At 40.2% G+C, this 16718-nt stretch overlaps 1 protein-coding gene across 1 annotated transcript; it reads right to left on the bottom strand.

Moving 5' to 3' along the window:
- Positions 1-204: 204 nt before the first annotated feature.
- On the bottom strand, positions 205-16630 carry mtrex (Mtr4 exosome RNA helicase). The gene is made up of 27 exons (XM_026173506.1): positions 16512-16630; positions 16080-16220; positions 14170-14236; positions 13992-14054; positions 13789-13901; positions 13210-13384; positions 12991-13081; positions 12155-12279; positions 11921-12019; positions 11579-11699; positions 11364-11495; positions 9563-9642; positions 9103-9213; positions 8213-8314; positions 7324-7449; positions 7000-7150; positions 6613-6785; positions 6465-6533; positions 6270-6395; positions 6075-6185; positions 5800-5988; positions 4213-4376; positions 3554-3659; positions 1991-2047; positions 1741-1903; positions 1407-1511; positions 205-1069 (listed from the first exon to the last, which is right to left on the bottom strand). The coding sequence occupies exons 1-27, from the start codon at positions 16610-16612 to the stop codon at positions 1017-1019; spliced, it is 3114 nt and encodes a 1037-aa protein (XP_026029291.1). The 5' UTR covers positions 16613-16630; the 3' UTR covers positions 205-1016.
- Between the last annotated feature and the right edge of the window lie 88 nt (positions 16631-16718).

Genomic DNA, 16718 nt, shown 5'->3' with positions numbered 1-16718 from the left:
CTTCAGTTGCTTATTATTTTGCAGCTTCACTTCGTTTGTGTGGTAGTGGATTTGGAAGCGGGTTTTGAGCGCGTGAGCTGGGGTGTATCTGAATATCAAGAAACACCGCAACCTGCTGTTCAAACCAATGAACTTCCAGATGAATATTATAATGAAACATGTGATCCAATTCCAGCATATACACTTTATTAAAAACATCAGAAGCAGAGCCCCCCCCCCCTAAATTTAAGAGCCCGATGGTGGTTGAGTTAGATTGCTGGCTCAGTGCTCACACAAATGAACTGGTGGGGTGTTTGAATCTCATGTACGTTTTATGTAGCACCGCCACCTGCTGTTCAAACCAATAAACTACCAGATGAGGTTGAATACATATATAAATAAAAACATTCAAGTGAAGAAGTTTCTACCATGTTTGGTGAGAGCACTGCAGAGTAGGCTGTCAGTTCAGGTCCTGTGTTGCTTGGCTGGACAGCTACTGTTATTACAACCTTCTGTTTAATATCAGCATCAAGTGAATGGACAACAGTTTGCTTTTTATATATAATCTGTATGTAAACAAATACAGACGTTTATTGAAAACTGTCAAATATGTACACACATGTAAAAATACGGAAAAATAAAGTGGGTTATTAACATCGACACAGGTATTTGATGTATTATGTCATGAGCTCTCCTCAGATCAAAGCACAAAATAATTATCAGTCTAATTATGCACATTTTTGCCATTTAAGCAAAAACAAAACATGCATATTCAATGAACTGTGAAAACAGACCATATATGATGCGCACAGTGAGGACAATGATTGGGAAACCTCAGCAGGATGAAAGTGTTTATGGAAGTTGCTGTGATTGCACAGTTAGCATTCCCAAAGAGCTTTCAGCTGGAGCCAATGGAATAATCACCAATTTAAGTTCACTAAGGCATTACACATTTTTAAAAAAAGGGTAAATAACAAAGCACATGACTTCTATAGTGAAACAAACAACCACAAAAGAGCAGGGTTCACTAAAAGACACTATAAGTAGAGACTGGCAGCAAAGACGATGTCTCTCTTGATCTTTGTTATTCCTGCAGGGAGAGAAACACAATTCAAACTCTGTCACAACTTTTACATGAACAATTACAGAATCTAGTTTTGGCTTCTTCATAAAACGTAAATGGTTTGTTAAAAACATGCACTAAATGCATGCACTAAATACATGTACTAAATGCATGCACTAAATAAAGTTTATGATGCACAGGTGTACTATCAATGTAGTTTTAACAATACAAAAATAAATCTAACAAAAACCAACAAAAAACAGTGAAAAATGTCCAACTTTTTAAGGATTTGTCATGTTAGACTACATTTAGAAAGGGAGCTAATATTCATTCAAATGAAAAATTGGTGCAATGTGTTTCCTACCTTCAGCAAACTTATTCTCCAGCTCTGTGTTGCCGATGGCTTTAGATGCAGAGCACATTTGTCTCAGGACCTCCTCCAGACGACGCATGCAACGGATGATGCTCCCTAAACAGAAATCCAGAGTGTAGATACATGTGTTAGAAATCTTTGATTATATATCTATCTATCTATCTATCTTTTTTTGAGAGTAAATGTGTTCACTTTGTATCAAATAACTCATCTGACCCACAAAATCTGCCTCAAATAGAAAATATTTCCTAATACTGGAGAAAGGAACCAATAAATTGTGATCTTAATAATTAAACACCTGCAGATTGTAAGAGAAGTAACAAACCTTCAAAGACGTCGGTCATTTTGCAGATTTGAGCAAACGTGGCCCCGTTGGCCCAGGCATAAACCACGTCCATTAGGTGGGGTTTAAATTGGTTCAGATAGCTCTCTTCGTCCACCTCCAGCTTGGCGTCTGCTGACACTTTGGCGATGCGCTTTGCACATTCCTGAACACAACAGAAACAGTGATGCTTTCATTTCTACTAAAGTTCACGCATTTAACAAGATACAGCTCCACTCTAATGCAGTCTCACCTGCATCTGTCTCAGCGGTGCAGCGAGCTGCTCAGTTAGTTTTGGCATCTCGCTGGCCTGGAGGAAAAAAAACACAACATCTAAATAATTAGTACAAGTACCATATAAATGTTAATGTTATTAAATCATAATACAGCATAACTCCTGCACGCATGTCTAAGTTTTTCAGAAAATACAGGAGGAATACAAGGAGGAAAGACATCAGTAATTATCTTAGCGAAGCATCAAATAAATTTGTGGAGGTTTATGAGGAAATTCCCAAACAATCTGAAGTCCATCCTTCTACAGTGAGGAAGATTATTCATTATCAAATGGAAAGACAGTTGCCAGGTGGGCATCCAAGCTAAATTCATAGCAAGGTCAGAATATGCAATGATCAGGGAAACTGCAAAAAATCCAAGAGCTGCATCTCACTCTATGGGAGTGTTGGCATGTTAAAGGCCCAAATTTCATGATAATTAAATTAGAAAAAGAATGAACAAGTATGCTTGTATGGAAGGACTACAAGGAGAAAGTGACTTCCCTTAGGAAGAACATGGCAGCATGGATAAGGTTTGCAAAGTTGCACAAAACAAAATGACTCATCAAGGAACCAAAGCATATCAGCAGCTCATATCACCTCTCACTAACTGGCAGGAGCGTAATGGTTTGTAGTCATTGAATCAAGCACGATCTCCACTGTATATCGAAGTATCCTAGAATCAAATGTAAGTCTCCGTCTCACAACAATTTGAGATACTAATGTTATTTTCATCAGAAAGCTTAGGGCCTCCTAGGCTGCCGGTATCACTTTTATAAGCAGCCACATCTGCTCTTTAAATATTTATTGTGGTCTGGATTTTTATTTTTCAATACAGCAGTATTGAAGTCAGGTGGTATTTATACATATTCTAGTGTGCTATTTTGCATTCGAGCAGCTGTTTGGTCTGCAGATGCAAACTAATATTAACATGCACTTGATCTCAGTGAATATCTGTTTGGTGGCTCCTCTGAGAAGCTAATGTGCAGGATTAGAGGTATGTTCACGTCTGCAAGTTATCGAGAAGGTGATGAACTTGGCTCAATAAGTAACAAATGTACAATTTATTTTCAGGTGTTCTTCCGACCAACGCTGAAGTCCTTTAAAAACATGCTAATTGGCTAAAGTCCCCATCATCAACAGCTAAAATAGCAGCAGGTCGTCTTTAAAGACAACAGCTGTGCACTCACATGCGCACCGGATTTATTGGAAACATGACAGCTGCTTGTCATTATTCGCTGTGTAAACATTTGAAGCTGGCTAATAAGAGACAGTCCGATATGGGATTGAGGTCAGAATTTTCCCGTTCACAGGACTGAGCTAATGAGAAACCAATGAAAGTCTGTTTAAACATGTGCTGATGCTGGATCAACCTATTTTGAGAGTTTGGTGTTTGCTTTGACTGTAAAGCAGGAGAAGAAGCCAAGAATGTGAAAGCAGCTCGAACTTACAGGAATGGGAATAAGGTGTTTATTTTAGTGTTCGGGAAAAGATGAATCTTTGTACATCGAGTGAGTGATGCATTTGTGTTCGTTTGTCCCTACGTTTTCCTGGAAGACAAAGCAGGACAGCAGGGCGGTGGCTTGCTCAACTGTCAGATCATTGAAGAGACCGTTGAACATCATCTCAGTCAGCAGGAGCTCGTCGGCACTGGAGATATTTATACAGAAACTTAATTATATAATGACTTTGCTTCAATATCTTGATCTTTTCAAAACAGCAGCTATAAAAGAAATGTGAGGTGGAACACGGAGTAAGAATCTGCTTTTTTATGCTAAATATCTAATTGTAAGACATCAAAACAACAGCTAGGAATAGGAACTTTAGGTAACTCACGTAACCCCAGTTCTCAGGGTAGCATGAGTGAGATGCCCTTTTTGCTGGGGTGAAGTGAGAAAAACTGCTTATCTTTAAAAAAAAAAATAAAAAAAAATGGCCACATAGTAGTGCAAGCTTCATAAGGTTGGGTGGCTGTCCAACGTGGTCGTTTCAATCATCAGCCAATCAGGATTGTTGTAATGGAATAAGGCTTTTAAGGAATACGCAAGCAGGTGCATCCCATGCTGAGGCATCTCACTCATGCTGCTGTGAGAGCCGGGGTTACACAAGTAACCTGAAGTTTTCAGGTTCATCCATACAGACGCAGCTCAAACATTTTCTTCACTGTCCCAGCTTTGTGTGTGTGTGCCCCGCCCTCCCCTACCTGCTAATTTCACAGGCGACCCGCCCTTTCATCTCAATGACGTCAGAGGGACTGGCAAAGCCAAGTCTTCGAAGAACTCTCTTTCTGCACTTCAGCTGGTCCATCTGCAAGATGGTTCGCGCTTTTTTGAGGTCTCGCTTGGCTGTTCGAACATCTGCTGCGATCTGAAACACACACACACAGTTATGTTATGCAAATTTCTTCATTTTTAACTTGTTGAACTTTGATTTCAGGGTTTCTTAAAGTCTCAAAAAGCTGCGTGATAGGTTCCAGTTTAGCTCATCAGAAAACTTCAAGCAACTTTAGCTGTCAGAGTGATGAAGAGGAATGTGAAAGACAATTGCATCAGATGTTCATGTGCATGCTTATCTCATACCAACTATTTAATTTATCCACTTCAACCTCTTCTACTGTATTTAACACACACACACAAAGACTTCACCAGCACTGCTCATCGATCAAAGACAGAAGCAAAGACTTCTCTGTAATGGTGACTGGATGTGTTGGTAAAGATAAGTGACATCACAGGAACACTTAAAGCTAAAGCTAAGACTTTTTAGTGCTTGTGCATCTGTAAGATGTGCTGAGTTCAGCCAGTGCTACCTGTTTGGCTAAACAAATAATATAAATGAGACATCAGAAATGGTAGCATCTGTAAAAACCAATAAAAAGATGAACCTGAGGATTAGCAGCAGTTTTGTTTCATTTTGGTGTTCAAAGAAAGCAAAATTAAATTTACTGGACCTCTGAATGTAGGAATAACATTCACAAGCGGTCATTTTTCCTGTTTGCCTGTATGTACATATTTGACCACAACTGAACAGAAAAATCCAATAAAAAGAAATCAAGTCTCATCTAACAAAAGGTACTTTTTGTAGATAAACAGGAAAGTTCAAACATTGAGAAATTAGAGTGTTTAGCTGTTATTTGTTATAGTAACCTGTTGTGGTATAGACAATACACCCCAATATCAATCAAAGCTACCAATAAATAACCCTAACCAAAAGTGATGTTTTGTTCCAACACAAAGGTGATAGACAACTAAATACTTTGTTAGTACCTTGTTGCGATATACGGCCCCACAGGGTAGTAACAAAGTGTTCAACAGTGTAAGAACCTTTGAATTCACTGAAACAGTGCTCAGAGTCGCTTCCAGAGAAGCCATGATCAAAACCATTACCAAGTCAGAGAAAAAGCAAAGAACAACAGGTTATAAATAAAAATGGCAAACTGGAGACCAATACCCACACTCATTAACTCAGTCCTAGCCTTCAGGCAGCTAATTCTCACACTCTTTATTTTCACACTCTTGATCAGCGGTGTGATGAGGCAACTGGTTAAAACCAGCCACATAGTTGTTCCCGACCGTATAGCATTACTCACGCTTACTAGTTTACAGCTGACACAGTGGATACCCCAGTGACAGTGATGTTTACTTACGCAAACATCACTTACCAGGCAAACACAAATGCAAATCATGCCACTACAAGCTAGGTTAGCCCAGTTTGCCACCATTTAGTTATGCTCTCATAAGGCCTGACAATTAGCAGGACATCCCATTGCTTGAAATTTGACAAAGTTTCTCACCAGAGCTTTCTTCTCACAGAGAGAATAGACAGATTCCAAGTTGGGGTCACTGTGCAGGGGATGGGTGTACATGCGGTGCTCAAAGGCCTCAATCTTCTGAATAACTTTCTTTAATGCAGGGTCTTTGATGCCCATGTCATCTATGGGGTCAAGCAGAGGAACACCATCTGGAAAACGTTTCTGCACCTCCTGTGGACAAAATGATTGGAGGGAAAAAAATGTAAATGATTCACACTAATATCTTCAACACCTTGAGAAATGGCTCTACTTTGTACCTGTATGGACTTGAGCATGAGCTGTCTGTTGTCGTAGGGCCTCAGGTCTTTGGGGATGTAAAGACGAACTGAGCTGACAGAAGTGAGGAGATGGAGCATCACTGGAACCACCTGGGCAGAAAAAGGTGATTTTAATTATGGCGCTCCCATTTGTGTATATGAAGTTATGTGTGTTCTTGCGATTGCTCCACCCACCTGCATCTCTCCAGTCTCCCCTGGAGCGGCAGGTTTAGCAGCTTCAGTTGCAGCATCTTTCACACTGTCCTTACTACAGTGGACCAAAACCTCCACGACATACAGCGGCTCTGAGTCTGTAGTCGTCTAAATGGGAAATGTGTGTTAGTCATAGCCACGGGACCTTGGATTCATCTACAGGTGCCACTAACTTACCTTAACATTAGTCTTCTTGCAAAAGTTTACAACCACTCCCCAGCCAAAGTCAGCATCCTCATTTTTTACCTGACAGATGAAAATACAGACTTGTTAAATGATGTGAAAATCTTCCATTATTACTGCTGGTCTAAGCGTAAAGCAGTACCTTGACAAGTCGCCCAGGCTGTAAGAAGGGCAAGCAGTATTTGGGTTTGTGGATGAACTCCTGGATTTCTTTACTCAGTTTGGCCAGCTGCTGTCTGATTTTAAAGTAAGTGACCACACTCTCTTCATTGGGAATCTCAATGGTGTGGTACTGCTCCTCCAACTTCTTAATTTCTGCACAAAAACAGTCATTTTAGATTCATCTTAGAACTAGATCACACGTAATTCATACCAGACAACTGAAGATGACACTGTAAACAGTCATCATACTACAAATATACATATACATGCTATTGAAGTCCGTGATTGCTATTTGTGTTCATATTTGTATGTCTGTCAGTTACTACCCAAGTGTGTAGTGTGAACAAGTGCATACAGAAATGCTTACTCTCCACTACACCAGGCAAAGCCCTGTAGTGTTGGAACTGGTAGAAAGACTTCTCCAGCATGTATTCTGGGTTGATCTCCTCCACACGCAGCAGGTTGAGCACCATGTTGTAGGTTAAGTGGAAGGCACTGTTCAAAGGATCTGCAGAGCCCTGCACAGCAGGATTAAAATGGTTAAAATGATTAAAATGTCAGCGATTCCTGACAAAGAACAACTTAAGAATCACTTTTAAAACTTTGGATTCAGTGGTTAAAATAATGCTAGGGACTAAAAAAACCTGAAAGTGATGGTAAAAAGCATTTGCAGCAGCCTGGTTAACAGTACCTTGAGTAGCTGTTTACCCACAGCTGGGCTCATCTTCTCATCCACCATGAAAATAACAATCCCTCTGTCGTCCATTCCTCTCCTCCCAGCACGCCCAGACATCTGGATATACTCACCTGATGTTATCTAGACAAGGTGGGAAGATAAATTATATTATAGAACGTCTATGTACATGTGAAATATATGTACGACTGAGAAACTGGTTAAAACAGCATAAATGAAGGTGGTAAAAACAAAACACTGAACATCTGCACATTTATTCAATTACTGCCTAGGCAATTATCTGCATTGCTATGAATCTACATCACTCATCTACTGTTCATTGAATCACACATGGCACTGACTAAGCTCCACATTTTTACCTCTCTTTGCAAAAAAAAAACCAAACAAGAGTTTAAATGATCAGATCTTCATTTCACACATTCTTGAGAGCAGCTCTTGAGTTGGAAGAGAGTTTTTTGAAGAATGAAGGTGAAGTGTGAGTGCCTGTGTGGAGTTTTGGCACCATCAGAGGCAACAGATGTTTCTGATGAACCTCTTGGAGGGCAGTTTCACTCTCTCTCGCTCATTCTCTTTAATCCCTAGAGCACCCCCTTGTAAACAATATGTGGCTATTTATGTGCCAATACAAGCTGCAATGCTTGAAGACCTTATAAAGGCTTCAGAGCAACATGCTACATAACAACTGCACACTTGACAGAGCAGCTTTAAAGCACAATTTATGGCGAGCTCTGCATTTTACTGGCCTCAAACAGAAGCCATAGACAGACAGATATCTTTCTGGAAGTGCAACTTTTCCAAACATCCATACTAATACTGCTGCTGAGAAAATTCTGTATTAAAGACATAAAAGAGGGGGAGACCATTGTGTTTGACTGCGTGAACTTACAAAGCGGTGATTCTTGCCATCAAACTTGCGTGCACTGGTGAAGAGCACAGTGCGAGCTGGCATGTTGATGCCCATGGCGAATGTCTCTGTGGCAAACAAGGCCTGCAATGGAAATAAGGAGCATTAAGCTCATCTCAATATTTACATTTTATCACTTACAAATAGACACTGATCCTCGAGGACTAATAAACATGTTCAAAGTGTTCCTCATAAAACATTTGGAAAGCCATTTTCTTTTAAGTGCAAAAAGATTGGAGCCGCCAAGAACAGCCGATCAGGCATAAATCTTAAAAAACAATCAAACAAAAAGAAAAACCAACACAAAAGCAGGATTTCCCGTAAAGTTTGGAAACTTGTCACAAACCATTTCTATTGGTTTGTGACAAGTTTCCAGTCTGCATTGACTAAATCTTAAAGTTGTGATAAAAAGCCTTTAATAATTACCTGACTTGTGTCTAAGTCTGGATTACAACACGCTGAAACATCTGCTTCTCCAGATGTAAGAGTATTTCTAATTATGTTCTTTTATTTGCCTCCATTTTAGCACATTTTCTTCATTTCACAGTGTTACTGCCATAACAACCAGAAATGACCAACAGCTAAAGTGTAACTCTGTAGTTAAAGTAAAAAGACTGAAGACAAGACTGAAGATAGGCACACATTATCATGAACTGGACGACTGGTTACTTTAAAGATTAGTTTTAATTACACTTGAACAGACTCTCTCAAGGATTCCATGTCAACATATTCATCAAATCCATTAATATGACTATGTACTAAACTTTTGCGCAAATTAAGTATTTCCCCTAAACGTCTGTTACAAACACACTTTTGAAATTTTCAGTCCTGCAGAGACAGACAAATCTCATTAAAGTTAGAATCACCAGTACCTTGAGGAGGCCTTCAGAAAAGAGGATCTCTATGGTCTCTTTCAGGATGGGCAGTAGGCCTCCATGATGGATCCCTATCCCCCTCTTTAACAGTGGCAGCACATGCTCGACCTGAAGAACACAAACAAGCTCATTACTGTTGAACTTCTCTCTCAGTGACCGTTTTGATCACAGCTGACGAAACCAAAACCAACATAACCCTTGTAATGGAAAAGTGTGTGGTAGGGTTGTGCTTTGCCGTTGCTCGTGTTGTACCCAATAACAGCTACTAACGCTGTTACTGGGTACAGGATACTGGGTACTGATTTTAACAGGACTCATCACAGCAGGAAACAGTGAAGCTTTTTGCTAAGATTTTACAAGGTGTTAAGATCAGGTTCAAAAACCATGTTTAAATAAATAAATAAACCCTTGACAAGCTCAGAGAAAGCTGAGTGTGAGAGCATGTAGAAACACTTACCTGAGGCAGTTTCTTGTCCTCATCTGATAGACAGTCCACTGCATTGTTGAAAACCTCCTCCACCAGACGTTTCTCATCATCTGTAACAAAGAAAGGAGTCAAGTTTGAGTGATTTTAAAATATTATTCAACACATAATTAATCCTGGGAAATGTGGGGTTAACGTGGACCAATGGAGATAGGGGGTTTTGGGGAATTGCCTACAGAGAAACATCAACCACTCAGGAATTGTGCAAGTCTCTGTTGACTTTGGAGTTTTTGTGCCAAACACATTATAGTATTTGCTGTTGCTGGTGGGCGGTCTCTGTCCATCTCAGTCCATGTGGACTGGCCCTTATTCATGGAACCACTTCAAGTCCAATAATTACATTTGTAAGGGGATTTTGCTGTAGCTAAAAGCATAAACAAATAAAATACTGAAAACTTCTTTCTTGCAAGTCTTGCAACATCAAAGGTGTTGACAACTTTATCTCCTTTTTCTGACGTCAGACTGTGTGCTGTGTTACTGTTTGTAGGCCTCTGGTTGGCCAGCATTTCTAGATGATCAGAGTTATATCACCACCTGTTGCTTCGGCATCAACAGCATGCCAAAAATGTTTTGCATTTTCATGTGGAGAGATATTTTTCAAAACAAACATGGAAAAAAACTCATTTTAAATAAGACCTGTATATATGTGGATATACCCTTTTTCTCCGATCTACTGAAATTATCTCAGTATCTACAATTTTTCTTAAGAAAAACAAAAAACAAAAGCTTTACTGAAACCACAAGAACACAAGAAACTTGTGAAAATGAGGAACTGTCTTTGGCACAGTGTCTCCATTTGTTTTGTGCAATACTGATAAATGTTTGGCGATCTGCACTGGATTTCAGTGCTGGAACAGCTCAGTGTGAAAACAAACCTTCTCATTTACAATAATGTCACTGGGCAGAAAAAACAAACTGAAATGGGGAAGGAAAAGATCTCCCACTTAAGATTTGACGAGCATGTTTGACTTGGAGCAGGTGGATGTGAGCCAAGCTCAGTCTGCTGCTGGACTGTCTCCAATCATGCGGAGATTTATTCTTATGAACCAACTCCTCCACTTATCCACTGGACCAAACAGCAGCACCAACGGTGAAGGCACAATAAGCTACACTGATGGCACTCACTGGGTGAGGAGGATAAAATTACATTCCCTGCCAACAATTTAGCAATGTTGATTTATTTGCCAAATCTCATCTTCTTCCCCCGCTCTCTGAACAGTTTGTCACAAAAACAGGTGGTGTTGATGTTTCAGTTGGCAAAGAAAATCCATTTGCCATCTCAAAAATCTGCTCACTGACTGGTCTTGTGACCTGACACCTCATAAGTGACAAATGCAGTGAAGCTATTGGTCAAAAAAAGCAACATCACTGTATAATAATATTCTCATGATCAAATTATAAAAAGTCAATCATTTCTATTCTTATTAGAGGAAAAAATAAGCTTTTAATCTGTAATATTCAGAACTTGACTGACAAAGAGTCTGACCTCACCTCATTCAGCACACAGAGCTACAAGCCAAATGCCAGAAACACATCCTTTGATATTAATCTATCAGCTTAGGTGTCAGCAGTAAACTTTCAATTATTCACACATTGCACTTATCAAACAGCACGTTTGCAAAGACCTTCTCAAAGTCTATCGGTGCTTTCATGACTGCAAACAACTTAACTTGACTGACTATACTGCTACTCTCACCAGAGACATGGCCGCACGCTTTCGTGGGGAAAATACTGACACACACACACAGATTAGAGTTTCCAGGAATGCACATACCTCTGTTAAAGTCCAGTTTAGCCACCTGCAGAGCGTAGGCCTCACACTCTTTCTTACTGAAGCTGAAAATAATCACTGGCTGGAAGTTCCTCTCCATGATCATCTTCACTATCTTGAACACGCTTGATGGGCCTGATTAAAGTACAAAGACATGCAATCTTATATGAATTACTGAATCAAAGATTTTTACATTAAAATCCAGCAAACCCACACACCTTTAGTGCCTCCTTTCCTTCCTTTTGGATCCCACTTGGCACCTCCGCTGCTGCCCCCAGAATCCCCAGCATCTCTCAGCACCTGCATAGCTGTGTTGAAATTGTCCTCTCTGAATTCTCCCTGGAGAAAAATACAAACACAAAAAAACGTCCTGAATTATACATTACCTTATAGCAGCTGTTTCTAATTGGTGCATCCAGATTTAGAATACACAAATTGTTATTTTAGCCCCACTTGTGTAAAGCAGAATTATCAGTGAAGGAGATGAAGCCGAGTCCAAAGAGTTATTCATTCATTTCTTCTGAAAAGCCCTAATGAGTGTTGTTTCCACGTGTCCTTACATTTTCATCAACAACCAGGTGGAGTCCATCACCCCCTGCTGGAAAGATATAGTGTTGCAGTGGAGTGGGGCGGTAGTCTGTGTAGACCACATGGCATGGCTACAGGAGACATTAGAAAAGCATAAATCAATAAACAAGAAAAACTACCCTAAGTCACTCATTTAAACTGTCACCTTCTCACTTAGGGACATTATAAGAACTTTAATTATACTATGAGGCAGTACAACATCCCACCTGCTTGTGTAAGTGACAAATCCACTCAGCAAACTGTTTGGCATTGGGGATGGTGGCTGACAGGAAAACATAATGCACATTATCGGGAAGAAGAATGATGGTCTCCTCCCAAACCACGCCACGCTCTGAAATACACAGACCAGTGAGACGTGTTACCAACCAAAAGCCATCATGTGACATTTTTTTAACCACAGGGTTAAAATAAACTTTAATTCAACTGAGCCTTAAGTGCTGCTGTTGAGAAATCAGTAAATGAAAAGTCGACAAAGAAGGTATAAACACTGATTTTTCATGCAATTGTTTTACTTTGCTTCCATTTTCATTCACGGCCTCAACTGCACCAGACTGCAGGAAATAAATCGCTAGAAAACATGTTAACGTGTTTACTTTCCTGCGTTTTCTCTATTTCAAATATATATATTTAATTTGACAACATGCCATGTGCAATTTTTTTTCAACAGCGTATTAGTAATCTTAGAACATATATTGTATGGACAATTGAAAGCTGCGGGTCCACACCTAATCTTTGAATTCAGACATTTCTGGTGTTACTGCAGGTGTGTAAAATCATTCCTAAAGCCATGCAGTCTGCCTTTGTAGAAATAAAATGAAAGGGTTGTTCTAAAGGGCTCACTGAATTTGAATGTGATGCTGTAATAGAATGCTAATGTTGCAGCGAGTCACTGTGTGAGGGATCCAAGTCAAGTATCCATCCATAACTTACTCATGAATTCTGTTTGTACCCAGGAGAAAATCTATTTGATTCTTGGATGTTCAAAACACACTGATCTGTAATTTTACAGATCGTCTGCATCACTTTTCTATTTTATACCCACCCGTGTCTCTCATGTAATGGATCTCATCGAAGATGACCCACGCCACTTCCCTCATGATCTCAGAGCCTCGGTACAGCATGCTCCTCAGAATCTGGGAGAGAAGAAGTTTATCATTGACCGACCTCTGGATTGAGCAGCATCAAAAAACACTCTTCAATAAGGATATAACTAGCAAATGTAATAATGTCTCAACTCCACACAAAATTGTTTTTTTTTTACCTCTGTTGTCATGACGAGGCAAGAGGCAGTGGGGTTGATGGTGACGTCACCTGTCATCAGTCCTACATCTTGAAACTCTTCGTACATCTCTCTGTACTTCTGGTTGGAGAGAGCCTTGATGGGGCTGGTGAAGATCACTCTCTGCTTCTCCCTGAGAGCCAGCGCAATGGCATATCTGCAGAAAGATATCAGAGAAAGCCATTAAAAAATGTTTTTAAAGAACTATGAACACCTACTGAGCACAATTGCTGACCAGTCTTCATGTTTTAGTTCATATTAAATGAAAAATGTTTAGAATACCTGTTTTGTTTTGGTTCAGTGTTATGACCAATCAGTGGGCTATAAGGGTTCATAATATCTCTCAGTGCTGCTTTCCAGCGTGTCAGTACATTTACCAAGAAGGCACTGATACAGCACAACAGTGAGTATCATCTCTAGTCTCTATAAACTGTTAATGGTCAGCATCACATTTTCTGTAGTTTGAGTTTAAATTCTAAGCTGTATTTTAGCCAAATATAATCAACTGGAATGAGGAAAAATGTGATCGCTCAGTATAAATTGTTTACTGATGACACTTACTCAGCACAAACAGTCTTCCCTGCAGAGGTGTGTGCAGACACAAGCACAGACTGGTTGTTGTCAATACATAATATGGCCTCCCGCTGGAAGGGATCGAGAACGAAAGGGTACTCCTGCAAGACGAGTAAGATGTATCAGAACAAAAGGAAAGCAATCCCACGGTAATGTCAGTTCGTGAAAACTCAGACTAAGGCCCCTTATACCTTGGCTGCTTTTCCCACTCGTGGTTTCAGAGGTTTATATTCCTCACTGGCAGGAAGAGCAACCTGTCAGGGAAGTACAGAAATGGCAACAGTTATCATCACTATTTTTTCTGCTTGTTTATTTAAAAATGAATAAAATTCTTAAAAAACCAAACAAAAAACAACAGATTTTCTTTACCTCATGTGAACATCCTTCCACTGTTTCCACTTGCTCCACCTTCACCTGAGGCATAAATTCTGCAAGACTGAAAAAAGAAAGAAGAAATAGAACAAACTCTGATGTGAATGAACTCACATAATCAAAATGTTTATCAGAGGGAAAGTGTGATTCGTGTGGAAAACGACACTCAAGCCTGACATTAACTGGCATAATGTGAGCTTATAACCAGCTCTTGTTGTTTAGCTGGGTCCTGTCAGCTGTCCGGAGACAGGAAGGTTCTATGTCTAATATGCTGACAATAACTGTGATGATATCAGGAATAATAAGCATAATTATGCACATTTTCATGTGTTAGAGCGCGCTCTTCGGAGGATGACATTTTATCCAGTTGCAGGTTGCATTCTCTTTCCTTCACATTTTCACTTCATTGGTGTAGAGGAGACCTTCTCAGAGAACATCTGAAATAACATTTTGATGATGACACCTCCTATATTTCTAATTAGAATATGACAATCATATGTAAGCCCTGTGATAGACTGGTGATATGTGCAAGGGGTAACCCACATCTCTTCACCCTGTACACCTCTGACTTCTGCTACAACTCTGAATTATGCCACATTCAGAAGTTTGCAGACGACACAGCCATCATGGGGTGTATCTGGGATGATCAGGAAGAGGAGTACAGAAGTCTGGTGAGGAACTTTGTCGCATGGAGTCACACAAACCACCTGCAACTCAACACCTCAAAGACTAAGGAACTGGTTGTGGACTTCGGGAGGTCTAGAGCAGGTCCACTGCCGGTTCAGATAGAGGGGGTGGAGGTGGTCAACAAGTACAAGTACAAGTACCTCGGGCTGTGGGTGGACAATAAACTGGACTGGTCATGCAACACAGAGCACCTGTATAAAAAAGCCCAAAGCCGACTGTACTTCCTCAGGAGGCTGAGGTCTTTTAACATCTGCAGGAAGCTCCTGAGGATGTTTTACCAGTCGGTGGTTGCTGGAGTACTTTTCTATGCTGTGGTGTGCTGGGGGAGCAGCACAGCAAAGAAGGACTCATCCAGGCTGGAGAAACTGATCAGGAGGGCTAGCTCTGTGGTCGGCATGAAGCTGGACACTCTGGTGACAGTGGCAGAGAAAAGGACACTAAAGAAACTGATGGACATTATGGACAATGCCAGGCATCCTCTGCACACGGCCATTAACAACCAGAAGAGTCTGTTCAGTGACAGGTTGCTTCTCCCAAAGACAAGAACTAACAGACTTAAAAACTCCTTTGTCCCACACGCCATCAGACTGTTTAACTCCTCTCTGGAGGGGAGAGGGAGGGGAAACAGGAGGACAAAGGAGGGGGGAACAACTAAGCTGTAGTGCCTCTTCACCTCACTGTACAATACCTTTTGTGCAATACTTTTGTAAATAGTCAACAGTGCAATAGACCTCAATACTTGAAATGTGCAATTCACTTCTATTTTTATTTTTTATTCCTATTTATCCCCTTCGTATATTTTATTTATATTGTCTCTGTATTTATATATATATATATATATATATATATATATATATATATATATATATATATATATATATATATGTGTGTGTGTGTGTGTGTGTGTATATATATATATATAATATTCTGTAACTCTGTAACTTCTGTCGGTGCTGTGCTTTTTTGGAAATTGAATTTCCCAGAGGAACCCACCCGAGGGATTAATAAAGTTCTATCTAATCTAATCTAATCTCATGCTATGAGACCTGGGATAAGCTGCTCGATGATAAATGCGTGGATAAACATTCACAAGCAGGGATAATTTAAATATTTCTAATAATATGAAGCTGGTTTTACATCACTTTTTTTATGCTGCTGAGCATTTTAATAACTGTGTCCACTAACACCCTGCATGAACACAACAAAGCTTCCCTTCTTACTTCAGTTCATTCGCCGAAACTGCCTCATGTCGAGGTTTCTTCACAAACACCACTTCCTCTCCACCATCACTGTCTGCCTCTCTCTTGACTCGGGCAGACGGACCGACATCTCTGTCTGTTTCATTTTTGGCTGCAGCTTTCCTATAGAGAGCAGAAACACACGAGCTGTTAGCCAACATGCACGATTCACCAATGAAGGGCACACAAACACTTAGCTACAAACTCGTGTTCAAGAGAAATGGGCTCAGAGTTATATATGCCATAATATTGTTAACTTTAAGCCCAATAAGCCTTTTTTTTGTCCGGTGTTTCTTTAACGAACCAATGGCTGTTACTATGACTGGCACGAGCACCCATGGCACTACCGTCCTCGCGGAGAAAAAAACTTTCCAAAACAAACACAAAATTTTTCTCCAGAAAATACATATTTACCCCGGTTCTGCCGCCACACTCGACGGTACTTTTTTATTTGTGGTATTTTGTTGTTCATCGTCAAACACGCTGAACAAACCGTCTCCAAAGGTGTCAGCCATGTTTGTTAGGGGCACACTTCCCACAATACAGCACGAGGTTGTTTTCGGGTAATACTTCCGCTACGGCAACTGTGCGGGGCAAAAGGGGAGAAAACGTTTTCTCAGG

This window comes from Astatotilapia calliptera, chromosome 7 (assembly GCF_900246225.1).
Source record: "Astatotilapia calliptera chromosome 7, fAstCal1.2, whole genome shotgun sequence".
Lineage (NCBI taxonomy): Eukaryota > Metazoa > Chordata > Actinopteri > Cichliformes > Cichlidae > Astatotilapia > Astatotilapia calliptera.
Note: the sequence above shows the minus strand (reverse complement) of the source record. Positions and strands in the feature narration are given on the sequence as shown.